This window comes from Lynx canadensis, chromosome B2 (genome assembly GCF_007474595.2).
Source record: "Lynx canadensis isolate LIC74 chromosome B2, mLynCan4.pri.v2, whole genome shotgun sequence".
In the NCBI taxonomy this organism is placed as follows: Eukaryota; Metazoa; Chordata; class Mammalia; order Carnivora; family Felidae; genus Lynx; species Lynx canadensis.
Genome location: NC_044307.1, coordinates 107958232 through 107985424, shown reverse-complemented (window position 1 = coordinate 107985424; position 27193 = coordinate 107958232). Strand labels below are relative to the sequence as shown.

At 38.1% G+C, this 27193-nt stretch overlaps 1 protein-coding gene across 6 annotated transcripts in view; it reads left to right on the top strand.

Moving 5' to 3' along the window:
- Positions 1 to 27193, top strand: part of FAM184A (family with sequence similarity 184 member A) — a 127588-nt gene that overhangs the window by 41395 nt on the left and 59000 nt on the right. For all 6 annotated transcript variants that reach the window (XR_003968948.1, XM_030316246.1, XM_030316243.1 and 3 more), the window contains exons 2-6: positions 9638 to 10492; positions 11395 to 11530; positions 13145 to 13326; positions 16458 to 16655; positions 20440 to 20562. Coding sequence is in view for 5 of the 6 variants with exons in the window: in XM_030316246.1 (XP_030172106.1) it covers positions 9638 to 10492; positions 11395 to 11530; positions 13145 to 13326; positions 16458 to 16655; positions 20440 to 20562 (1494 nt within the window). In the remaining variant the exon portion in view is untranslated. The remainder of the gene's footprint in view (positions 1 to 9637; positions 10493 to 11394; positions 11531 to 13144; positions 13327 to 16457; positions 16656 to 20439; positions 20563 to 27193) is intronic.

Genomic DNA, 27193 nt, shown 5'->3' with positions numbered 1-27193 from the left:
CTTTGGGATTGCTTTTGTATGTAACTGTTTTCTTTTGTTGCTTTAAAATTCTCTCTTTATTATTACCTTTTGCCATTTTAAGTGGATCTCCTTGGGTTCCTCTTGTTAGGGGCTCTCTGTACTTCCTGGACCTAAATGTTTCCTTCCCCCAGTTAGGGTATTTTCAGCTATTGTTTCTTCAAATAGATTTTTTACCCCTTCTTTCTCTCTTCTCCTTTTGGGATCCCTGTAAAGTGAATGTTAGTATGCTTGATGTTGTCACTGAGTTCCTTTACCCTGTTTTCATTTTTTATCATTCTTTTTTGTTTTTGCTGTTCAGCTTGATTTTTCCCATACCCTGTCTTCCAGACCGTGGATCCGTTCTTGTGCCTCCTCTAGTCTGCCGCTTTTTCCCTCTGGTGTATTTTTTCAGTTACTGAATTCTTTCTCTCTGACAGGTTCTTTTTTATATTTTCTCTTTGTTGAAGTTGTCACTGAGATTCTCCACTCTTTTCTCAAGTCCACTGAATATTGTTATGGCAATTATTTTGAATTCTTTATCAGGCCTATTGCTTATCTCCATTTCACTTAGGTCCTATACTATGATTTTGTCTTATTCTTTTATTTGGAAAGTATTCCTCTGTCTCCTCATTTTGTCTTACTCTCTGTGTTTCTGTGTATTAGAGAGGTCAGCTACACCTCCTGGTGTTGAAAGTAGTGGCTTTATGTAAAAGAGGTCCTGTGTTGTCCAGTAATGCATTACCCCCTGGTGACCAGAACCAGGTGTTCCACTGGGTATCTCCTGTGTGGGCTACGTTCCCCCTGCTGTTGTGACTGAGCCGTATTTGCCTGCAGCTGAGCTGGGTGCACTGACCTGCTTTTCCTCCTGTGGGCGTACTGGGCAGGGTTTGCTCCCTGCACTGTTGAGAGGTCTCTCTGAGGTTGCCTAGGGCTCATTGGTGGGCGAGGTTGGGGTCAGGCTATTTATCTGCAGTCAGCCTCTCTGCCATAACTACAGGTGCATAGAATAACAGGGCTTGCTCCCTGTGCAGCCAGCTAAAAGGGTCAACTGCTGGATCTGGGTTATCTCACCTTCTCCTCTGGGCAAGAGTCAGTTTGAAGTGGCACATGTCCCTGCTGGGGCTGGTTGCAGGAAGTGGTGGGACAGAAGCTGCTTTGGAGGATGCCTGCTAAGGTGTATTCACAGGAGAATGTAGTGCTAGCAACATAGATGGAGAGTGTGAGCTCTGGCTCCATCAAGTGTCCAGCTATCTAGGCTGGGGAGGGGAAGAGAAATGGTGCCTGTCAGCACTATTATTCCTGGAGATTTCTGAATATTCCTGCTGTTCCAGTGCACATTCTGAGGTTAGTAAATAAATCTTCACATACATCCTAGGTCCTGTGTCTTTGGTTGAGTTAATTATTATGCTGGCTCTTTAAGAGTGGGGACTCAGTTTTCTACTACCTTTCAGATTTCCTAGAGTTAACCCCACTGATTTTTTTTTTTCAACGTTTATTTATTTTTGGGACAGAGAGAGACAGAGCATGAACGGGGGAGGGGCAGAGAGAGAGGGAGACACAGAATCGGAAACAGGCTCCAGGCTCCGAGCCATCAGCCCAGAGCCCGACGCGGGGCTCGAACTCACGGACCGCGAGATCGTGACCTGGCTGAAGTCGGACGCTTAACCGACTGCGCCACCCAGGCGCCCCCCCCACTGATTTTTAAAACTCTCAGAGTTAAGGCTTATTGGTTTTCAAAGCCAGATGTTATGGGGACTTGTATTCCTAGTTCAGGTCCCTAGTGCCTAGGCTGCCTGGTGTGGGGTCTATCCTCTTGCTTCTTTGTGCTTATGATGTCCCTCCTGTTTGTGGTTAGTTTCATAGGAAGTTTGGTTCCCAGTCATGGCTATGCCCCTCCTACCCTTTTCAATGTGGCTTCCTCTCTAAGATTAGTTGTGGAAGGTTTGTTCTGCCAGTTTTCAGAGTTAGTTGCACATATGTAGCTGCTATATCAAGAGTGTCCTGGAGGAGGTGAGCTCAAGATTCTAAGAAAATGTTTTAAACACATTTTATTAACATGCTCTTATGTAGCAAGTATGCTAATACTATACCGACTCCAAAAAGGTGAACCATTTCATAGAAACATTAGATTCCCTAGGTAAGCCACCTAGAGCTCATCAATGTTATTTGATAATATGTGAAAATTTTACTTATAAGACTGGTATGCGAGTACTATTGAATATAAGTTATGGTTTATAAGCAATGGTCTGTGTTATTGCTCTAGAACAGATAGAATAGAACCTACATGGCAGAGGTCAATAACCCACTATTTTTGAGAAGTTAGAGTGTCTCTTTTCAATATTCTTTAAGTTTGGTGCTTTAAGGCCCAAAGTAACCTTTTGGTGAGTAGCTCAATTAGAAGGACTGAGTGTTTAATAATAAAAATATTTTTTATTCTTCCTTGTACAGGATCTTTTTAAAAAAAATATATTGAATCTGAGATTGTTCCTTTATTACTTTGTAAGTTCCCTTGTGCCTCATATAGTACTTGTGTACTTGAGGGTAAATCCACACTTCCTCCCTCCTTCTCTCTCTCTCTCTCTTTCTCTCTCTGCTATTAGTCTATGTGTCTCTGACATTGATAAGAAAGGGAAAGTGAACAAGTTCCCAGAAATTTCAAATAAGCAAAAACTAAAGATTGAGATTGGCTGGGAAACATCTGGAGGAGTAGTGATGAGAAGGGTCTGCACATGGTTGCTGTGTGTCTGAGGCTGTCTTCAGTGGGACATGCTGAGAAGGCTGGGGCTGGCCTCACCAGCGAACATTAGCAGCATTGTTTGTGTCCAGTGGAGAAGAGCACCCCCACTGCACTCTGTGAGGATAATTTCATCTCCCTATTAAGGAGAACTATGACTCAGTCAGACAGGAGTTGTCCATCTTCCCTCTTTACCTAAAGATCTCAGTCTTCAGCCTTGCTCTCTTGGGAGGACTTTTTCCTACTGTCAGCCAGCACCAGTCTTTCCACTGTGTCAGGCAAGCCCAGCCTCAGACTTTCTTCATGACTTCGGTTCTACAATTGACCCTTTCTGGGTCACATTTTCAATCTCTCTTTTAAGAAAAGTACTCTCCCTGGACTTTGCTGCCTCCTAAGCCATTATCCTAGTTGTCCCTAGTTGTTTCCTTTCTTTTACCACCATTTCTTGGAGCTTTTCTCTACTAATGGACTGCCTCCATTCACTTACCATCCACTCACCCACTTTTGCCATTTTTCTTCCAGCTCTGCCCTCACCACTCTACCAAATGTGCTCCAAAGACCTACTTCTGAGATTTAGATTCTGAATTCAGGGTCTTTGAGTCTTCATTTTTCTTGATTTTTATTCAGCTTTTGACAAGATGTATTGTTCATCTTAGACCTTGATGCTCTGCCTCCATTCCACTCTTACTCATCTGTCCAGCATGTTGCCTCTGTCTGTGGGTCCTCATCCTCCCTGCTGCCCCTGAACCCTGCCCAAGGCCTGTCCTCAGTCTTTTTCACTCTTTCTAATTAGTTTCTCCCTTCTGGATCCCATCCAGACCAACAGCTACAGTGCAAGTACCTCTGCAGTGTGTTGCATGTCTACCTTTGTAGCTCTGGAACCCATTTTTCCCCTCACAGAATCCTGTGCTTTCCATTTCTGTGCCTTCTACTCTTAGCCTTCAGCTCACAATTCTCTCTCTCTACTTTATCCATAACATTTTGACTAAATGAAGAGATTCTGGTTGAGATAAAGTAAGCATTTCATTGAGAATAAGGGGAAACCCCTACATTACCACTGTCACTCCCATCCCTTGCAAAAACTCATTTTGTCTTTATTCTCCTTTGTGTAACTTATCAAAATTTTATTTGACTAATGGAGTAAATATTTGTTTAAGATTGGTCTCCACCAAGTTGCATGAGAATAGATACCATGTATGTGCATCCAGCTCACAGTTGTGTTTACTCTGCCAGTTATAGACCTTGGCACATAGCAGGTGTGCAATATATTTTTGCTGAAGGGAAGAATAAATGAAGTAGGAATCGACCATTATAGATTTGCCAGTATGTTATCAAATTTTAACTAACTAGATTTTTAAACTTTTTCTCAAAATATGTGATCTTTTTCATAAGTAAAATTATTTCATAAGTAAAATTCTTTAAAATATTTAAGTGTGATTTTTATAAATGTTTTATTGAGTGATTTTAAAGGAAACTTTCAGGGTGTCTGTTGGTAATTAATGAATGTTCCTTTAATTTTCTTTTTGAATTTTGATTGTTTTTTTCCTAAAATGAAGGCATTTTGAATATTCTTTTTTTTTTTTAACGTTTATTTATTTTTGAGACAGAGAGAGACAGAGCATGAACGGGGGAGGGTCACAGAGAGAGGGAGACACAGAATCTGAAACAGGCTCCAGGCTCTGAGCTGTCAGCACACAGCCCGATGCGGGGCTCGAACCCACGGACCGTGAGATCATGACCTGAGCCAAAGTCGGACGCTTAACCGACCGAGCCACCCAGGCGCCCCTGAATATTCTTTTTTTATGTTGTTAGTATTAATCTTTTAAAAGGGCTTAATGTTTTCTGACTGTAATAGTAACATACATTCATTATAGAAGGTTTAGAAATACTGAATATCCCCAGTTAAAATTTGGTTTCTTTTTTTTTTTTTTTTTTGGTTTATTTCTTTATATACCTTCAGTATGTATCGCACACACATGCACACTTACATTTTTCTCTCTGCAAGATTGGATCTTGTTGATATAGTATTGTGTATTTTTCTTCTCTTACAAGATTTTTCTTACATTATGAAATATTCTCCTAAATGAGATGTGCTTTTTAGTGGTTTCATTATATTACATTGTATGAATTTACCATCATTTATTCAGTGATTCCCTTAGCAACTTTAATGTTGCTAAAACTGGTGGTATAATATGCAACAATTTAGCTTAACATATTTTAAGCTAATACACACATACTTTTCAATGAATGTACTTTATTGCTAATGAGCTAGATTTTAGTGGGAATATATTTTTATATTGCCAGTGTATTGTTTCAGTCTGCCAAAACAAAGTACTGTAGATCTTTCCACTGTATCTTCACATGGCTAAAAGAGAGCGAGGAAGCAAGCTCACTGATGTCTCTTATGTAGGCACTGATCCCATCATGAGGGCACCACCCTCATGATCTTGTCTAAACTTAATTATCTCCCGAAGGCCCCATCTTCGAATACCATTATATTGGCAGTTAGGGCTTCATTCAGTTAGATGAATTTTGTTGGGGGAAGGAGAGGGACACAATACAGTCTATAGCAGCCAACAACAAGAACTATTTCAGAGACTGTTTGTTGTTACCTAAGTAGCATTTTAAAGAGTAGATCTAGACTTATTCTCATTTTATTAGTGGGTAAGATTATTTGAAAATCTTCATAGAAAAAGTAAAAATTACTGACTATTCCTTTTTCATCCTGGAATATGTAGTTAAATCGTGCATTGTTGGCATAAGCTGGAGCTGCGAAATTACATGAAATTGTGGTAATAATTGTGCTCTCCCATTCTCTGAGTGCTTATAGTCCCAGAAAAACTGCAAATGGCTCTTAATGTCTTTAAAAATACTTTATGAAAAGAGATATTAGAGAGTTTCCTTTTCCCATGTGGAAAATAATAGCCAATTTTATGGGTGATTATGATCACTCACCAAAGTTTCTTTTAAAGTTATTCTCGGGCACCTGGGGGGCTCAGGTTAAATGCAGCCTCGGTTAAATGTCCGACTTTGGCTTAGGTCGTGATCTCACAGTTTGTGAGTTTGAGCCCTGCGTCGGGCTCTGTGCTGACAGCTCAGAACCTAGAGCCTGCTTCAGATTCTGTGACTCCCTCTCTCTCTGCCCTACTCTATCTTGTGGTGCTCTGTCCTCTGTCTCTCAAAAAAAAAAAATAAATAAATAAACATTAAAGACAAATTTTAAAGCTATTCCCATTTTCCCCATAAATAAATGATACAATGAATAAAAAAAGATTTATCATCTCATAGTGCTTTATATTTTTTGAAAAATATTTATATAGTATCATTTTTTAAATGTCAATGATAGGTTGATCTTATAATAATGATGTCACTAGGATAGAATAAATATGATCTCTATTTAATATTGAGAAACTTGAAGAAATTGGAGAAATTAAGTTATTTTACATAGAATGAGAAATCCAGTTTGGATCAGTTCTGTTACTTCAAGTCATATTTTCTGTGTGTTCAAAGAACATAGAATATTTCTATTTCTTTGGTCTGAGAAAGAGTAATTAATCAGAGAAAGATACTTTAAAATGGTACCTTTGTAATTATGTAGAAAAGTGAACAGTCAGGGGATATCTTGTTAATGTCAAGTTGAAAATTCATATATAGCATTCTCATTTATAGTGGTGTATTTTAAATGGCTATTTAAAGACACTATTAGTTTGTTATTGTTGTTTTTTAAGATTTTAGAAACTTTATTTTAACATTGCTGTCTTGGAAGATACTATTATATGGCCAGTATAATATTGTATTTCTTTTATATTTATGCTTTCAGAATCAAATAATTGGTTTTCTTAATGTCTTAAGAAGCTGTAGTGGTAAGAACCCTGGACTATTTATTAGAGGGTAAACAAAGCTAGTGCAAATATTTTTTATTTTTGGCTGCCAACTTTGGCTGATGAGTTGTCAAGTGCGGAGCGCCTGGGGGGCTCAGTCGGTCCAGAGTCTGACTTCGGCTCAGGTCATGATCTCACAGTTCATGAGTTTGAGCCCTGTGTGGGGCTCTGTGCTGATCAGCTTGGAGCCTGGAGCCTGCTTCAGATTCTGTGCCCCCCCGACCCCTGCTTGTGCTCTGTATCTCTCTGTCTTTCAAAAATGAATAAACATTTAAAAACATTTTTTTTAATTTTTTTTAATGTTTTATTTTTGAGACAGAGAGAGACATGAATGGGGAGAGGGTCAGAGAGAGAGGGAGACACAGAATCGGAAGTAGGCTCCAGGTTCTGAGCTGTCAGCACAGAGCCCGACGCGGGGCTCGAACTCACAGACCGCGAGATTGCGACCTGAGCCGAAGTCGGACGCTTAACTGGCTGAGCCACCCAGGCGCCCCTAAAAAAATTTTTTTAAAAGATGACTTGTCAAGTGTACATCACAACAGGAGTCACTACTAAGGTCTCTTCCGTAATTACTCAACTTTGTTGTTGTAGTGGGAAAGCAGCTGTACACTACACATACACAAAGGGGCATAGCAGTGCTCCAATAAAACTATTTACAAAGACCAGCAGCAGCCATATTGGGCCTGCAGGCCATAGTTTGCCGACGTCTGGAATAGAATATCAAGTGAAATAGAGTTCCTCACCATATTTCCCTATTATTGGTCAGACATTTAGTTTGTTTTTCTTAAATTCTATTCTAATTTCACCTTTTAATCCATACTTTTGTATGTTACTGTGCTTTTATATCTTCAGCTACTTTTCTAGGCTCTCTAACATCCTAACCCAGCTTGCCAAAATTGTTGTCAAGACCCCCATTTTTAACCAGTTGAACATTTACTGATTTACAGGAATGAATAGTGGTACGAAAATGAAGGTACTGGATATAAAGAAAAGATAGACTCCCGTGAATTTGGGTGGTCTTGGAAGCCTTATTAAAGGATACAGGACTTGAGCTGATGCTTCAAAAACTGCAGGGAAATCAAGTATTAGAAAAAAGAGAAGAGTATTGTTGAGAAATTGTTGACAAGGGGAAGCTCACATCTTCCCATAGTGTTTCATCCCTCGTTATATGGAATCCCACCATGGAGTGGTCCTTTTCAAGATCATTTCCTGGGATAAAATGATGAAAAGTGTGACTTATTATTCTCTAGGGATTCCATCTCTTGTATCATTTCTTTTCCTTCCATGTGCTTAGTAAGATAGTTAGGGGGTTTGTGCAGATTCCCTGGGAAGGTCTGAGACCTGTGGCCTACACCATCTCTGCTCTAAGCATTCTACAAATGGACTTCTCTCCAGCTAGTTGGCATTTTTTTCCCTTAGTGCCTCTTTCAGTCTTTTGTGGGCATCAACATGATGGGTAGGTAAGACCCTGGAGGAAGGTTGTAGGAGTCTACCAACTTTCTTGGGTTATAGGCTACCTTTAGGCTTAAATGTGTAAATGAAAGGAATCCTCTATGGGGATCTTGTCTAGCTCATTAGGGACATAACCTGGGATTTGGAATTAGGGTTATTTAAAAAAGGAGAAACTGGAAATGAGCATTTATTTCTGTTCTGTGCACATATTTCCCTTTGGAAGTAGCTAGCAGGTGAAGTAGCTGGCAAGACAAATGGAGTCCTGCCATCTCTCAATCTTTTCACCTTTGCTATGATTACATCTCTCAATAGTTAGAGCAGACCAAGTGAGTATATGAATAGGGGACTGATTCTGGAAGACAAAGCCCTGTGTGGAGAGAGTGAAGCCCCTGCAGTGGGGTAAGCCTCCAATGTGTCTTCAGTGGGGTAAGCCTCCAGTGTGTCTTCTCCTTCCACAAGTACAGCTACAGGCCTAGCAGGTGACCACCTAGATTTAGCAATAGGATCTGGCGTCACCAGGATATGTGAAGAGCCAGGTAGTTTGTTTCTGTTACCTCAGGCTGTATGAACAAGTTCTCTAAAAAAATTGCAACACGTTTGCATCTTAATTGCCTCTGACTTTTGGGGCTGGAATCCATTTCTAAAGCCAGAATAAGATCACATTGAAACGAGCAAAGCTCCAGGACACTGATTTTTTAGCTTCTGGATTTTTAGATTGGAGAGTGTTCATTTCTTTTTACTTCACAAGAAAGTGGGTGAACCTGTAAGCCTTAAGTAATAGTCATGAATATTGTACTGTTTGGCCACAGTGGTATGATGGAGGGTATCAAAGAACATACAAGAATGGGAGCATCACTACAAAGGGAGTATGTTGTCATTTGTAATTAAGGTTGGGGAAATGTCAATGGAATCATTAAAATCCAAGGACTAAAATGAAAATAAAGACCTTTGCCCAGATACTCTGGCTCTAGAAACCTGGCTTGCCTGGATTCAGAGGGAAAATTAGGCAGTGAGTAAAACTATAGTGTTTAATATGTGAGCAGAAAAGTACTAACTGGATTTTGTAAGGAGACCACTAGGAACTTGGAGAGAAGAGGATCAGCTTTAAAAACTGACTACAGGAGAATTAGAAGAGGAAATTTCTAAATTTAGAACGTACTAGACATTAAACAGATGAAAGAGCCTTTAAGAAGACTTAAGGCCTAGAACTTCCACTCATGCAAAGCACTAGAGTAAGGCAGATACTTTGAGGCTTTTCTGCTGATCCTCACCCCAAACTAGACTGGACCCTATGGAGAACTCCTTTCTTCTAGGCTTCCTTTGTCTCTTTTCTCCTCACTGTTTCATTTATAGTGGAATCTTCAGATGCAACTTTTCAGGTTGTGCTAAGGTAAAACTTTGCTACGTAAATCAATCTATGAATCTAAAACAATGCATGAAGCTTCAGTATTTAGTATTTACCGTACCCAATTTTGTGTGTTGAAAAATATCAATTCAAATGGAAGAATTAACTTTCAGTAAGAACAGAACATGGTTTGCTCAATTCTTTCCCTTTTTTAAAACTATGCAGGTAATATATGCTTTAAATACTAAAAATGATGAGCATGAATCTGCAATTCAGGCCCTCAAAGATGCTCATGAAGAAGAAATCCAACAGATTCTTGCAGAAACAAGAGAAAAAATATTGCAATATAAAAGCAAAGTAACAGAGGAGTTAGACCTGAAGAGAAAGATTCAGGTTTTAGAAGCATCATTAGAAGACCACATAAAAATGAAGCAGCAGGCTTTGACAGAATTTGAAGCTTATAAGCACAGAGTTGAGGACATGCAACTTTGTGCAGAAGCCCAGCATGTCCAACGCATAGTAACCATGTCTAGAGAGGTTGAAGAGATCAGAAGGAAATTTGAGGAAAGATTGCGGAGTTTTGGGCAACTCCAAGTACAGTTTGAAAAAGACAAACGGTTGGCATTGGAAGATTTGCGAACTGCTCATAGACGGGAAATCCAAGAGCTGTTGAAGTCCCAGCAGGATCACAGTGCCTCGGTCAGTAAAGGGCAGGAGAAGGCAGAGGAACTGCACAGGGTGGAGGTGGAGACATTAAACAAAACACTGGAGGAGCTAAGACTTGAACGGAAAAAGCTAATTGAGGATTATGAAGGCAAGTTGAATAAAGCTCAGTCCTTTTATGAGCACGAGCTTGATACTTTGAAAAGGTCACAGCTTTTTACAGCGGAAAGCCTCCAGGCTAGCAAAGAAAAGGAAGCTGATCTTAGAAAAGAATTTCAGGGACAAGAAGCAATTTTAAGAAAAACTATAGGAAAATTGAAGACAGAGTTACAGATGGTACAGGATGAAGCTGGAAGTCTTCGCGACAAATGCCAAAAGCTTCAGATAGCACTTGTTACAGCAGAGAACAATGTTCAGGTAAGTAAAGCCTCTCACTTTCAACCTATGGATACCCACTCTCTTTCCCTCCCCAGTTTTGTCTTTTTCTTTTCAATTAGACTACTTTAACTTTTTTTTTTCCATTTTGCTTTCTTCTGCTTTTCCTTTGTGAGAAAAATCAAGAAAGGGGCAATTTTTACTACTCTGTAGTTATTATGTACTACTAGAATTTCAAATACTACAGGCCCATAAAGATAACTTAAAACCTGATAAAGAAAGGTTTCTATTGAAATAATGTGTTGATATTTTTCACAAGTGACTTGGGAGAGTTAAAATATTGGGCTTTAGTTTTAATTATGTTTTCTCCTTTACCTTCATTAATAATGGTCTGCACAGTGATCAAAAATTTGTTTTCCAAACCTGAAAATAGGTATAGAAAATTTCATAGCTGTTTTTAATATCTACAGCATTTGAGTGGATTAAAAAAGGTTGAATAGCCTTTCATGATTGGGTCATATGATTTATGAAGGTAAGTTCTAAGTGTTATCAAAACATTTCAAACTAGGTATTATTAACTGCGACTTTTGAATACGAGAAAGTTGATGCTTGTAATTTTTTTTTTTTTTTAATTTTTTTTTTTTTCAACGTTTATTTATTTTTGGGACAGAGAGAGACAGAGCATGAACGGGGGAGGGGCAGAGAGAGAGGGAGACACAGAATCAGAAATAGGCTCCAGGCTCTGAGCCATCAGCCCAGAGCCTGACGCGGGGCTCGAACTCCCGGACCGCGAGATCGTGACCTGGCTGAAGTCGGACGCTTAACCGACTGCGCCACCCAGGCGCCCCTGATGCTTGTAATTTAAGTGAATTGGCATCATTAGCTTAGCTAATTAGCTTCGCATCATTCTTGCATATTAGTAATGGCTATTTGATCATTCTTAGGTTCTTCAAAAACAGCTTGATGATGCCAAAGAGGGAGAGATGGACTTACTAAGCAAGCACAAGGAAGTGGAAAGTGAGCTAGCAGCGGCCAGAGAACGTTTACAACAACAGGCTTCAGACCTTGTCCTCAAAGCTAGTATGTGTGACCACAGTTCTTGGTGTATTCCTTAGCTAAAAACAACACTAAAATGTTTACTCAAGACAAAATTTGCCTTCTCTTCTCATACTTTAACATTATTTAGATTCTAAATATTTTAAAGGACTCTAATTTCTTTTTAATCATAAGATAAGCAAATAATAACTTATTTTTAAGAATATATATTTTTATACAAAAATTAAGAGCAGGTATTTTATCACCAATAAATCATTCACTAAAAGAACAAAGAAGCATTCTAAGAAGTTTTTTGTTCTTTAAAAACATGTTTTAAAGTATTTAAATTAGTGGAACTATATGTGAATTATAGTGCCTCATTTCATTTGGCTTATTAATAAGGATCATTTACATACTAAAGCTGAGTTGCCCATCCTAATATGGCTAATGTTCTCATTTCATAACCTGTACTAGAGGAAGTGGGTGATTCATGTCAGTTCTGAAGTTACATTTTGCCCAAGTGTTTAGTGTGCCAGATGAAGCCATTTGAAGTAATTCTTTGAGAATGTCATTTGATTTGATTGGCTCATCTGTGAATTCCCAGATGACCTTTCTCCTAAGTAGTAGTTTTTCAACTTTAGTGTGTATGAAAATCACCCAAAGGGCTTGTGCAACCACAGATGCTGGGCTCCAGCCTCAGAGCTTCTGATTTAGCAGGTCTGAGATGATCTTCACTGCGGGCTCAAGTTCCCAGGTCTGCTGGTCCAGGGCACTTTGAGAACCACTGGCCTACCTAACACATGCTTTCTGAGACCTTTATCTCACACTCATTTTTCATCTCTCTGTCTCTCTTATTGCCCGTCCCCCTTTTTTGTTGTTGTCATTTATTTATTCTTTGATAACTTGCTGACTTAATCTCTTAATCCACCTTAGTTCTTTATCAGGTTTCTTGTCTAAAACAAATTCAGTTTCAACCAAACCACTGCCTTCCATATTTACTACCTGTGTACAAATTTCTTTCTCTTTAAAATTTTTTTTAATGTTTATTTATTTTTGACAGAGAGAGACAGAGCATGAGTGGGGGAGGGGCAGAGAGAGAGGGAGACACAGAATGCAAAGCAGGCTCCAGGCTCCAAGCTGTCAACACAGAGCCCGACGCGGGGCTCGAACTCACAGACTGAGAGATCATGACCTGAGCCGAAGTTGGATGCTCAACCGACTGAGCCACCCAGGCGCCCCTAAATTTCTTTCTCTTTATGTGAGAATTTGAAAAAAGAGATTAGAAAAGAACAAATTGCTCATTTTGGCACTGTAGTGCCATCCTCTTTGTTTGACTCCCAAGGCTTTTTTTTACATGCATCTCTGAGAGTTGCTTCTACTTCAGCTTGTTTAGTGTGCAATCTTAAAAAAGGGTCCTGGGTACAGTGATGCAGTGATGTGAAAATAGACCTTTTCCTCGTTTAAATGATTCTACTTGGATAAGAAACATTCCCATGGTAAATATTTCCATTTTATACGGTGAACAAACCAAAGTACTGTTTGTACATGCAGACTATTTATTTCACTCAGGTATTAAGTACAATTGTGTCATTAAATATAAACTTTTACACCACAGTGCAACAAATTTTAAATTGCAGAGTTTTTCTTTTTGGGGTATAGGTCATATTGGAATGCTTCAAGCGACTCAGATGACCCAGGAGGTTACAATTAAAGATCTAGAATCAGAAAAATCAAGGACCAATGAGAGATTGTCTCAGCTTGAAGAAGAAAGAGCTTTTTTGCAAAGCAAAACTCAGAGTCTGGATGAAGAGCAGAAGCAGCAGATTTTGGAACTGGAGAAGGTAAAAAGCAGTAGAGTTTGCCCCCCACCTGCTGTCCCACAACAAAGAAAGGAAAAGAAAAAAAGTTCGGTTTTCTCAGATTTGATTTAAAAAGTGTTTACTTCTACTTCACAGTAACAGTCAATTTTTATGTAATGTTTATGTATTTTGAGAGAGAGTGGGGGCGGTGCGTGGAGAGAGGGAGAGAGAAAATCCTAAGCAGCTAACATGGGGTTTGAACTCAGAAAGCTGTGAGATCATGACCTGAGCCAAAATCAAGAGTCAGATGCTTAACCAACTAAGCCACTCAGGAGCTCCAATAACAGTCCATTTCTTAATTCTAGTAAGTTTTTGTCTTTATTTTGAGGAAAAAGATATAAAGCTGGACTATCTATTGTACATGTATTCAGAATATTTTTTTCAGATTTTTTTAATTTTATTTTTTATTTTTTAAAATTTACATCTAAATTAGTTAGCATATAGTGCAACAATGATTTCAAGAGTAGATTCCTTAGTACCCCTTACCCATTTAGCCCACCCCCCTCCCACAACCCCTCTAGTAACCCTCAGTTTGTTCTCTGTATTTATGAGTCTCTTCTGTTTTGTCCCCTTCCCTGTTTTTATATTATTTTTGTTTCCCTTCCCTTATGTTCATCTGTTTTGTCTCTTAAAGTCCTCATGTGAGTGAAGTCATATGATTTTTGTCTTTCTCTGACTAATTTCACTTAGCATAATACCCTCCAGTTCCATCGACGTCACTGCAGATGGCAAGATTTCATTCTTTTTGATTGCCGAGTAATACTCCATTGTATCTGTATATACCATATTTTCTTTTTCCATTCATCCATCGATGGACATTTGGGCTCTTTCCATACTTTGGCTATTGTTGATAGTGCTGCTATAAACATGGGGATGCATGTGTCCCTTCGAAACAGCACACCTGTATCCCTTGGATAAATGCCTAGTAGTGCAATTGCTGGGTTGTAGGGTAGTTCTATTTTTAGTTTTTTGAGGAACCTCCATACTGTTTTCCAGAGTGGCTGCACCAGCTGGCATTCCCATGTATTCAGAATATTATTAACAATTTATAATGTAAAAACTTAAGACATTTCAACGTATTTCAACCAGAAACTGTGAAACTCTTATTTCAGTGGAATGTACATTGTGGTTGATCATATGTTTTTGTACTGATGAAATGTATTTTTGCCTATACACCTAGGAAATTTCGGTAAAACTTTTGGCAATCATTGAGCTCTGAAAATTCATATACCAACATATTGAATTTCTAGATTAAACAAATAAGACCTATCATTTGTAGAGTAATTGCTGAATATTTATTGCAGTTGTTCAGGTATCAAGTGGGAGTTTTGGAATCTTTCTTTCCCTCAACAACCAGGCATATTAAAAATAAGTCTGATCTCCTTGCCCTTTGCTCACCTCCCATTCATGCCTTACCTGAGTGCCATGTGGTTTCTCTTACGACGACTCCACAGAATGTGTGTTTGCCCCAGCCTCCGGGGACATCCTGGTTGCTGGACTTGATGAATCTCATCCAACAGTGTTACTTATTTCTCTCTGATTTACAACATCTCCCTTTTGGTATTTCACATTCTCCCACATTTTCCTCCTGCCTGCCCGGCCTTGCAGTCTTGTTTGTGAGCTTTCCTTATGTCTGTTCCCTTACCATTTACATTCCCCAGCATTTTCACCTCATTCTATATGCTTTTCCATTCTGGTAACATCAGCTGTCACTTGTTAAGTGATCCCTCCCAAATCTGTTGGCCTAGGCCCCATCTTTTCCCTAAATTTGTGCCCTGTGTGTCTAACTCCCACAAGATATGTTGGTTTCTCACAAACGTGTCAAATCAGCATACCTAGAACTTTCTCCCCTCAGAAGTACTTTTTTTTTTCCCCACTCCTTTTTTCAACCAATAGCACTACTGTGTGTGTAGCTTGGTAAATCAGTTGTTATTGATTACTGTTTCCTTAACCCTCTTATCTGTTAGGGAGTCCTCTTGGCTTTCTGTTCCCTTAATATATTTTTATTCCATCATATCCCTTCATACCCTTTCGCGGATTCTAGGTTTAGGTTTAGATCATTGTTGCCTGGATTTCAGTTACAGCTTCCTAAGTGCTCTCCCTGCCTCAGCTCACTAGCCTACTGTCAACATGACTGTTGTTAAAAATATGTCAGTTACATAAATTGCAGTGATTTCTCATTCCTATCAGAATAAAAGTCAGAGTCCTTAGCATAAAAGACCCTTTTCCATCATTTGATTCATGCTCCCTGCTGAGCCCCATTCCTTACCACTGCCAGCCTCATATCTGCTGTTCCGTCCACACCGCTCAGCTACATGGTCTTCCTATCTTATCTGAACTTCATTACCCAGCTGGCTACTGCTCATTTTTCAAAATGCTGGAAATGGTTTTGAATGCAGGTTTTTGACACCAGATCTAGGTTTGAAATTTTCTCCTCTTTCATTTCGTGATGGACTTGTGAGAATTAAATGAGAACGTGTCATCAGCAGCTCAGATGTTTTCTCTTCTGGAAAGCCTTCCCTGATGGATGGATGTATGTATGTATGTATGTATGTATGTATGTATGTCTCTCTCTCTCTCTCTCTCACACACACACACACACACACACATGCACACACACACCCTTTCCCACCCCATTCAGGTTAGTCTCCTTTCCTGTATACTCTTACAATGTGTGATGTACACTCCTTTCATAGAATGTATAAAATTATATTTCCATTGTCTTTTGCCTTTTTCCAGACTGTGACTGCTTAAAAGGCATATAATTGGCACTCAGTGAAATTGTATTGAATATCATCTGAGTGGTAAATTGGTAAGCCATTTTGTGTACAGCTTTGACATACAGGAAGGCTTTCTGTCTTAAGCTCACAGATGTGCTAACTCACACTTGGTTCTGACCTAGCCTGTTTTATTACTTGTGTTAAAATTATTAATTTTGTCAGTGCTACCCTGTCATTTTCTGAGAACACCAATGATGTAATCTCATGTCCGAAGTCTAAATTCCATAGTACTCAGTTCATTCAAATGTATGTATTTATTGAGTATTCAGAATACTAATAGCAGTAATGAAAAAAGCAGGTGTAATTATTGATCTTTATTTGCTTTAATTTTAGAAAGTAAATGAAGCAAAGAAAACTCAGCAAGAATATTATGAGATGGAGCTAAAAAACCTGCAAAATAGATTGGAAGGGGAGGTTGCTCAATTAAATGAGGCTCATTCTAAGACTTTGGAAGAATTAGCTTGGAAGCATCACATGGCAATTGAAGCTGTCCACAGTAATGCAGTTAAGGATAAGAAAAAACTACAAGCGGTGAGTATAAATTCAACGTAGCATTGCATCGTGAACTGGAAGGGTTTCTGTAATGATCCAGTATGACCCATATTGTAGAGTAATGAGTTACTTCATTCTGATGGCTGCTCTCTCATAATCTGTAAATCATGATTCAGAGAGTAATATACTTAAAAATTCTTGTTATCTCCTGTGTGTAAATTGATAGGAGGCATTCCTACTTTGTATGAGCCATGGTAATACTCCCTTGATCTTGAGCTGTTTCTTCATGAGACACTGTCTTAAGTGTGCTCCTCGGGAAGTCTCAACTAGCTGAAGCACTTATTCTCCTGTAGATGTTTCCTTTCGCATAGTAGAAGAAACAAGGTGTCTGACAGATCTGGGATTTACACTGAGCTCTTTGTTTACTGGCTGCCTAAATTTGGGCCTCAAAAACCATGCCTGTCCTCGTGTGACAGATGAAGAGGAGATCCATCTTATAATGTTCCTGTGAAGGTTAAGTGAAATAAAATGTTAAGAACTCAGACATGTCCTAGCATATAGTGATAAGTAAATGTTAGTTTTTAGTATTTCTTATAGTGTGCCAGGCGCTGCAATAGTGTTTTCCATCTGTTTTTTTACTTAATTCCCACCACACTCATAGGTTTAATTTTTGCACCCGCTTTACTGAAGAGGAGATAGAGGAAAGAGAGGTTAAACACTTGTTCAATCACATGCAGCTAGTAAGAATCAGTCAGGTCTTGAACTCAGGTTTCAGATGTCAAACTCTAAGGCGTTTAACCACCACATAAAAGCATGTATTAATGATGATTGTTGTATGTTTTACATAATAGCTTTTTAGAGTTTATTAAGAGCTTTCTTGTATACTCCTCATTACTTAAGGCTTGAAGATTAATGTCATTTTTATTATACAGGTGGTGAAATAGTTTTAATAAACCTAAATGATGTATTCAGTGCCACCAACCTAGTATATAGAAGAAGCAGGATATGAATTGAGAGATTCGCCTCTATGTCTCTTCCTTTTGTGACACAACTAGTTGGAAAAAATATTCAACACTTGAACTTAATTAAAAACTCAAAACTTCCTGTTAAAATGTTATTTCTGTCTAAACCTGCTACTATATGTTTATGTAGCTGGAGACAAATCTTAATGACATGTTATTTCTCAAAATTGTGGTTGTTATTTTCTCTGTGCCAGCTCACTATTCCAGAACGAATTTGTACAGCTTTAATTACGTGGTGCATGTACATGCTTACTGACTCTGTATGTCTGTGTCAGTTGTTCAGGGATTTGTAGTGAAGTATTCAGTGGTAACTGCTGCTTCAGTAAGCTCTTCCATAGCTATTTTTTGTTTTGTTTTTTCATCTCTACATCCCTTATTCACCTTAGCCTTCTCCCTTATTGTGATATTTAACCTGCAGGTGTTCTGCTTTTTGCCTGTCTTTACTCCTCTATATTAAGTTCTAAGTTCTAGAATCTAGGCATCTTTCATCAATATCATTTTTGCCTCATTACTTCTCTCTTAATTATACCCTTGCCCACTGAATTTCAATTTCTGAGCCACCTAAAAATCTGCTTTAAGCTACTTACATTTCTTGCAATCTTTCTTTAAAATGTGGTTGCTATAAAACACATGACATGCATTTCCTGTGTGTGAACATAGTCAAAACTCATGATAGCTTTATCTATCCCCTTCCCTTTTCTCAAAATAACTTATCACTTGCTGTTTCATTCCTCTCTTGCCTAGCTAGCTCATATCTGAGCCTCAGCTCAGACCAGCCTCCTTTTAGAATAGTCTTTCTCCAATGTCACATTATCTTTTATTATTTTTTTAATGTTTATTTTTGAGAGAGAGAGACAGAGTATGAGCAGGGGAGGGTCAGAGAGAGAGGAAGACACAGAATCTGAAGCAGGCTCCAGGCTCCATCTGAGCTGTCAGCACAGTCATCTGAGAGCCTGATGCGGGACTTGAACTCACGAGCTGCGAGGTCATGATCTGAGCTGAAGTTGGCTGTTTAATGAGTAAGCCACTCAGGTGCCTCATGTCACATGTTCTTTTAAAGAACATTTACCTAAAGGTGACTTCTTCATTCCTTATTACTTAGTTATCAAAAAGGATTATATTTTTTTTCAAAACTTGAGTTTACCCACCCCATTTGAAAGTGAATATATAGAGAATCCATGCAGAAAAGAGTTACCATTGCAGGCCTGAAGCTGCTATCCTTAGAAAGGCACGCGGTGCAAGGTTGGCCCTTGCTAGTACCTGGGAACTTGAATTTCGGGAGGGTTTCCACCATTCCCTGATAACAGCTCATGTGCCTAAGGTGTTTATGCAAACAATATGGTTTCTGCTGAACATCCGCTTTCCTTCATGAAGTCTGGGTGTTTGGCACATGGTAATCAAGTGGTACCTATGTGATTAGCCCTGAATAAAAAACCTAGGCAATGAGTCTCTCATGAACTTTACTAGAAGACAACATTTCACATTATTGTCACAACTTGCTAGAGAGTCCTGTGTGAGAGGACTCTTGGAAGCTTGTACCTGGCTTCCTACAGGCTTCACCCCCTATGCCTTTTTCCTTTGCTAAATGTCCTTAGTATCCTTTTGCTATAAAGTAAATTATGACTGTGAGGACAACTATATTCTGAGTCCTGTGGGTAATCCCAGCAAATCATCAAACCCAGAGTTTGTTTTGGGAGCTCCACAGAACTGCATTTATTACTCTTCTCACCTTCCACTAATGAAATATTGAACTGCTTGTAACATACCAGGCTCTTTTGTACCTCCATGGTTTTTGCACGGGTTTCTTCTGCTGAACATGTTATATTTCCCCCTTGCTTCACCTCTGTTCCTTACTAGTACACTCCTTCAAACTCTACTTAGGAATTGCATTATCTGTGAAGGTTTCCTCACCAAGATAGAATTTACCAGTTCTCCATCCATGCACTCCTGTAGTCCCTATGGATATTTAATTTTAATCACGTATTCTTTTTTTTTTTAATATTTTTAACGTTTATTTATTATGGAGAGACAGAGAGACACAGAGCATGAGCAGGGGAGGGCAGAGAGAGGGGAAGACACAGAATCTGAAGCAGGCTCCAGGCTCCGAGGTGTCAGCACAGAGCCTGACGTGGGGCTTGAACCCACAAACTGTAAGATCATGACCTGAGCCAAAGTCGGTCACCCAACCGACTGAGCCACCCAGGCGCCCCAATCACATATTCTTTAATTGCTTGTTACCTTGAACTAATTAAGGGCAGGCCCCATGTGTTAATACCTGTGTATCCCAAGTACACATCCCAAGTAGCATGCCAGATAGTAGGTGTTCTTCAGTAAGTATCAGTTTACTGGCATTGTTTCTTTAGATGCCTTAATTTTGTACTTGGTAGCTCTGGGCTATGTTCTCGTGTTCCAGAAATGTTACTGGATTTTGGCTCTTTTTATATAAATATAAAATAATTCTATATTCAAGAGATAGTTAGAATTTTTATTTATCTCCCCACATTATCACTTATAGCATACATTCCTGTTACTGACTCAGCTTGATCTAGACCAGTCAAATATTCTTATCATTAAAAAAATAATAATTATTTAACCACATCATAAGTGATTCAGAATGACAGAATCTAATCCCTTAGGATTAGTTAGGTTGAATAATAACTCCAATATTATTAATTAACAATAAGGCTAATTTGAAGAGCAAAATATCAAAATATAAAACAGAATAGTAGTCTTTTTCTTGGAGTCTTTGAGGTATACAATGTTTGCAATTTTGTTAATGGTTAAAAATGTCTCTTCCTAAGGAATTAGAGGAACAGTATAAAAAGGAGAAACTAAACCTGGAAGAGGATAAAAGTCAACTTCAACGAGAGCTGGAAAACTTGAAGGAAGAGCTGGAAGACAAGCTGAATACAGCCAATCAAGAGGCAAGAATTCTTTAGCCTTATCACCTGTGTTATGTCTTATCCATAACATCCTTATTTGGTAATGTTGTACCAGAGGTGGTAAAATATCTAGAGTAAAAATAATCACTTTGCTTCATGCTGAATTTTTCATAATACATGGGTTATATCTTACCAGGTAAAAATTTACTACCCAAAACATTAGACCCAGGTGCTTTTGTGGGGAAAAGCAAAAAAAAGGATAATGTCACCATATGAAAAATAATTGAAAAGGTTTATACACCCTTTTGTAAAACACAGACTTAGTATTCTCTACACTGTATCTCCATTTTAAAAAGAGAGATTTTATAACATCTGGAGAGTGACATCTAAAATAATTTTTAAATGCTATAAGAAAATAGTATTCTTTAGCTTAGAGAAGGCTAAGAGTATAAAAAGAATGTGAATTCACAAATTCTGTTGTGAATAAAATAAATGTAAAGACAATTTAAAAATTCTAATATTGTTTGTTCTTTTCCTTTCTCTCTGTAGCCCAGGTTCACCTATACCCTAGAATAGCCACACCTGTTGTCTTTTTTTTTCCTTCCATTCCAGTTCATCCTTCATGTGTGTGGACAGTCTTGTCTTGCAGAGTGCTCTTCCTAAGACAAGTTCTTGTCTTGACATTTCTCATCTTGTCAGCTGTTCCTGCCTCAATAGCGTCATCTCTCCCAAGATTGTCTAAGTCCTGCTTTCTCATCACTCAGCTGCTGCTCACAGAAACCATGCCAACACAGGAGTGCCCCTGGGCATGCTAATCATTTGCACCCAGTCTTCTTTACTTATCTTTAAACATTTATTCAGAGAAGGCACCAATCACTGTGTTTGGGAATGATAGAATTAAGACTGTTGCAGGTTTCCCCTGCTTGTCTGTAGGTAGAGTGTCCTCAGAAACCTTTTGTAAGCTGAAATGGTGTAAGGTGAATAAGCAGTTATGATTAATTTATATGGAAAATTGTTTGAGCATTCCAAGACCCCAAAATTAACCTCTCTTAGGCTTTTCTGATACCTTAGGACCCATCTTGCTAACAGATACACACAAAAAATATCCAGCAACTGCACAGATGCTCACAGACACAGTTCAAAGCTATGGTAGTGTGATACTGAAATGCTGAGTGTGGTTCTGAAGGAAGGAACTAGTGGGGCCCTCTCACTTCCTGGGGTGCATGCTGTTTCTGTGAGGGTTCACTGCAAAACAGATGCTGAATGCTATTTTATTTTTTGCCTTTTTTTTTTGTAAAAGTGAAAATCTCTCCAGATTATTTCTGTTAGCAAAAATAGGTACTACTGTAGGTATTTTGTGAAAGTGAAGTAGCATAAAATGAACTTTCAAAAAGCAGGTGTTTTAGCTATATTAGATTAGGTCAGCCTCTCTTCTCTTGTCCAAGATAATTCACTGCTGCTCCATATTTGCATATTTCTCTTGGCAGGATATGATCCTTGCAGTTATGGTGTCCTGCTCTCATTAGAAGGCAGTTTAGTGACCATCTGTGTTTCTCATTAAGCTCCCCCAGGGTCTCCTCTCAGTTGCAAATGGTTTAAGCATTCCTGCAATCTACACACTGTAATCTCACTGAGAAGAGCTATAATAAACATGTAATTGATTTTCCTTTTAGATACTTTCTCAATTATGCTTTAGTACCCTGGTAATGTTTTGGTGCCATATTAGAATATGCCCCAAGAGAAAAGAATTGAAAATGGTGGAGCAGCATGGAGACCCTCAGCTCATCTCATCCCTGAAACACAGGTAGATCAGCACCAAACCATTTTGCACACCTAGGAAATTGATATGAGGATTAACACAATGATATGCATAACTTGAGCCACAGAACTCAGCAGGAATTCACCCCAAAAGAAAAAACAGGAAGAAATGACAGGCAGGGGCTTAATCAACACAGATCTAAGCAAGATGTCTGAACTAGAATTTAGAATCACTATAGTAAGAATACTAGCTGTGGTCGAAAAAAGCATAGAATCCCCTTCTCTGGAGATAAAAGAAGTAAAATCTAGTCAGGATGAAATTAAAAATGCCATAATTGAGATGCAATCTTGAATGGATACCACAGCAGCAAGGATGGATGAAACAAAGCAACAAATCAGCGATATAGAAGACACAATTATGGAGAATAACGAAGCAGAAAAAAGAGGAAAACAAAGGTGAAAAAACATGATAAAAGACTTAGAGAACTCAGTGTCTTATTAAAAAGGAATAACACCGAAATCATAGGAGGCCAAGAAGATGAACAGAGAAAAAGAGGGCAGATGGTTTATGTGAGCAAATGATAGTGGAAAACTTTCCTACTCTGAGGAAGGACACAGACATCAAAATCCAAGAAGCACAGAGAACTCCCATTAGATTCAACAAAAACCAAACATCACCAAGGCATATCATAGTCAAATTCACAAAATAATTGGGTGGCTCATTGGTTAAGCGTCTGACTTTGGCTCAGGTCATGATCTCACAGTTTGTGAGTTCAAGCCCCGTGTAGGGCTCTGCGGCTCGGAGCCTAGAGCCTGCTTCAAATTCTGTCTCTGTCTCTCTCTGCCCCTTCCCTTCTTGCACACACGCTGTCTCTCAAAAATAAATAAATAATAAATAAAATACACAGACAAGGAAAAAATTATGAAAGTAGCAAGGGGAAAGAAGTCCTTAACCTGTAAGGGAAGGCAGATCGGGTTTACAGTAGACCTATCCACAGAAAGTTGGCAGGCCAGAAAGGAGTGTCAGGATATACTCAACGTGCTGAATTGGGAAAATATGCAGCCAAGAATTCTTTACCCAGCAAGGCTGTCATTTGAAATAGAAGGAGAAATAGTTTCTCAGACAAACAAAAACTAAAGGAGTTCGTGACCACTAAACTAGCCCTGCAGGAAATTTTAAGGGGGACTCTTTGGAGAAAAGATGTAACAAAACCATGAAGACCAAAAGCAACAAAGACTAGAAAGGACCAGAGAACATTACCAGAAACATCAAGTCTACAGGCACCACAATGGCACTAAATTCATATCTTTCAGTACTCACTCTAAATGTCTATGGACTGATTGCTCCAATCAAAAGACATAGGGTATCAGAATGAATAAGAAAACAAAACCAATCTATATCTGCTTACAAGAGACTCATTTTAGACCAAAAACACCTGCAGATTGAAAGTAAGGGGATGGAGAATCATCCATCATGCCAGTGGTCATCAAAAGAAAGCTTGAATAGCCATGCTCATATTAGACAAACTAGATTTTAAAATAAAAACTGTAACAATAAATGAAGAAGGGCATTATATCATAAATAAGGGGTCTATCCACCAAGAAGATCTATCAGTTGTAAATATTTATGTCCCAATGTGGAAGAACCCAAATATATAAATCACATTTATATATTTACATTATATATAAACTTACATATGTTTTATTATAATTGTGTGATTAACACAAACATAAAGAAACTCATTGATAATAGTACCATAATAGGGGACCTTAACACCCCACTTACAATAATGGACAGATCATCTAAGTAGAAAATCAACAGGAAACAAAGGCTTTGAATGACACACTGGACTGGATTGACTTAACAGATATATTCAAACCATTTCATCCTAAAGCAGCATATACACATTCTTCTTGAGTGCACATGGAACATTCTCCAAAATAGATCACATACTGGGACACAAATCAAGCCTCAACAAGTACAAAAAGATCGAGATCATACCTTGCATATTTTCAGACAACACTATGAAACTTGAAATCAATGACAAGGAAAAATTTTGAAAGGTCTTGAATACTTAAAGAACATCCTACTAAAGAATGAATGGGTTAACCAAGAAATTAAAGAGGAAATTGAAAAGTACAGGGAAGCCAATGAAAATGGAAACACACCAGCCCAAAACCTCTGGGATGCAGCAAAGGCTGTCACAAGAGGGAAATATATAACAATCCAGGCCTTCCTAAAGAAGGAAGAAAGGTCTCAAATACACAACCTAAACTTTCACCTAAAGAGCTGGAAAAAGAATAGCAAATAAAGCCCAAAACCAGCAGAAGAAGGGAAATAATAAAGAGTAGAGCAGAAACCAATGATACCGAAATCAAGAAAACCGTAAAACAGATCAATGAAACCAGGAGCTAATTCTCTGAAGGAGTAACAAAATTGATAAAGCTCAGCCAAATTATCAACAAGGAAATGACCCAAATAAATAAAATAACAAATGAAAGAGGAAATATCACAACCAACACTGCAGAAATACAAACAATAATAAGAGAATATTATGAGCAATTATATGTCAACAAATTGGGCAATCTGGAAGAAATGCACAATTTCCTAGAAACATATAAACTATCAAAACAAACAGGAAGAAGTAGAAAACTTGAACAGACCCATAACCAGTAAAGAAATTGAATCAGTACTCAGAAGTCTCCCAACAAACAAGAGTCCAGGGCCAGATGACTTTCCAGGAGAATTCTACCAGCAGTTTACTACCTGACATGTCTCCAGAGGCAAGGGAAACAAAAACAAAAATGAACAATAGGAATCTCATTAAGATAAAAAGCTTCTGCACAGTGAAGAAAACAATCAGGAAAACTAAAAGGCAACCAATGTAATGGGAGAAGATATTTGCAAATGACGTATCAGATACAGGGTTAGTATCCAAAATCTATAAAAAGAAAACTTACCAAACTCAACACCCAAAAGACAAATAATCCACTGAAGAAATGGGCAAAATACATGAATAGACACTTTTCTGAAGAAGACATCCAGATGGCTAACAGACACATGAAAAAATGCTCCATATCACTCATCATGAGGGAAATACCAATTGAAAACCACAATGAGCTCACACCTGTCAGAATGGTTAAAATGAACAACTCAGGCAACAACAGATGTTGGCAAGGATTCAGAGAAAGAGGGATCTTTTGCACTGCTGGTGGGAATGCAAACTGGTATAGCCATTCTGGAAAAAAGTATGGAGATTCTTCAAAAAATTAAAAATAGAACTCCCCTACAATCCAGCAATTGCACTACTAGGTATTTATCCAAGGGATACAGGTATACTGTTTCGAAAGGCACATGCACCCTAATGTTTATAGCAGCATTATCGACAATAGCCAAAGTATGGGAAGAGCCCAAATGTCCATTGACTGATGAATGGGTAAAGAAGATGTGGTATATATATTCAATGGAATATTATCCAATGATCAAAAAGAATGAAATCTTACCATTTGCAACAATGTGGCTTGAACTAGAGTGTATTATGCTAAGCAAAATAAGTCAGTCAAAGGCAAATATATGATTTCATTCATATGTGGAATTTAAGATACAAAACATGAATATAAGGGAAGGGAAGCAAAAATAAAAACAGAGGGAGACAAATCACAGGAGACTCTTAAATATAGGGAATAAACTGAGGGTTGCTGGAAGGGTGTTGGATAGGAGGGAAAGGCTAAATGGGCAAGGGGCATTAAGGAGGGCATTTTTTGGGATGAGCACTGGGTGTTACATGTAAGTGATGAATCACTAAATTCTGTTCCTGAAATCATTATTCTGCTATATGTTAACTATCTTGTATTTAAGTTAATAAAATAAAAAAAGAACCACTCCCCAAGAATTTGCCTGGCTCATCCCTCTGTATGTACCTACCCTTTCCTTCAGCCTGGACATCTTTTTTTTTTTTTTTTTTTTTTTGTCCTACTTTGCTGGATAAGATGCCTAGAGATAATAAGTTTTCTTGTTTTGTTTCCTGCTCTTAAAGTGAAGGATGTCAACATTTTATAGTTAATTATCATGCTTCTCTAAAATTTTATTTTGTAAATGTTCTTTATCAGGTTTAGGAATTCTCTTATAATTCTAGTTTCCTAACTTAAATCATAAATTGATGTTGATTTTTCTGCATCTGTCGAGATCATACTTTTTTTCTTTAATTTGTTAATGTGGTACCTTATATTAATTTTCAAATATTAAATCAACTTTGGATTTCTAAAGTAAGCCCAAGGTAGTCATAATAGATTATATATATCTTTTTGTGTATAATAACTAGATTCAGTTTATTAATATTCGTTTTGGGAGTTTTTTAAGCCTAGGTTCAACTAATATTGCTTTGAGCTTTTCCCTTTTAATACCATCCTTTCTAGTTTTGAAATCAAGGTCCTATTAGCCTCTTAAAATGAAAGACTTATATCCTTTTCTGTTCTATGGGAGATTTGTGTGAGATTGACATGCTTTTTAAACTTTAACTGCATCATGGTTAAATATTGTTTGTATGAAAGCAATTTTTAAATTTTTATATTCATCAAAGAAATTTAATATTCTGGGTGTGTCCAATTTTTCAATGTAGTCTTGTATCCCAGTTCATTAAACAAGATTTTAAGTTCTTTTCTTCAATATTCTGTGTTCCAAATATTATATTCTTTTTTTTTTGTCTCTTTTTGTTTTGTTTTTTATTTTATTTTTTTTTATATATGAAATTTATTGACAAATTGGTTTCCATACAACACCCAGTGCTCATCCCAAAAGGTGCCCTCCTCAATACCCATCACCCACCCTCCCCTCCCTCCCACCCCCCATCAACCCTCAGTTTGTTCTCAGTTTTTAACAGTCTCTTATGCTTTTGCACTGTTGGTGGGAATGCAA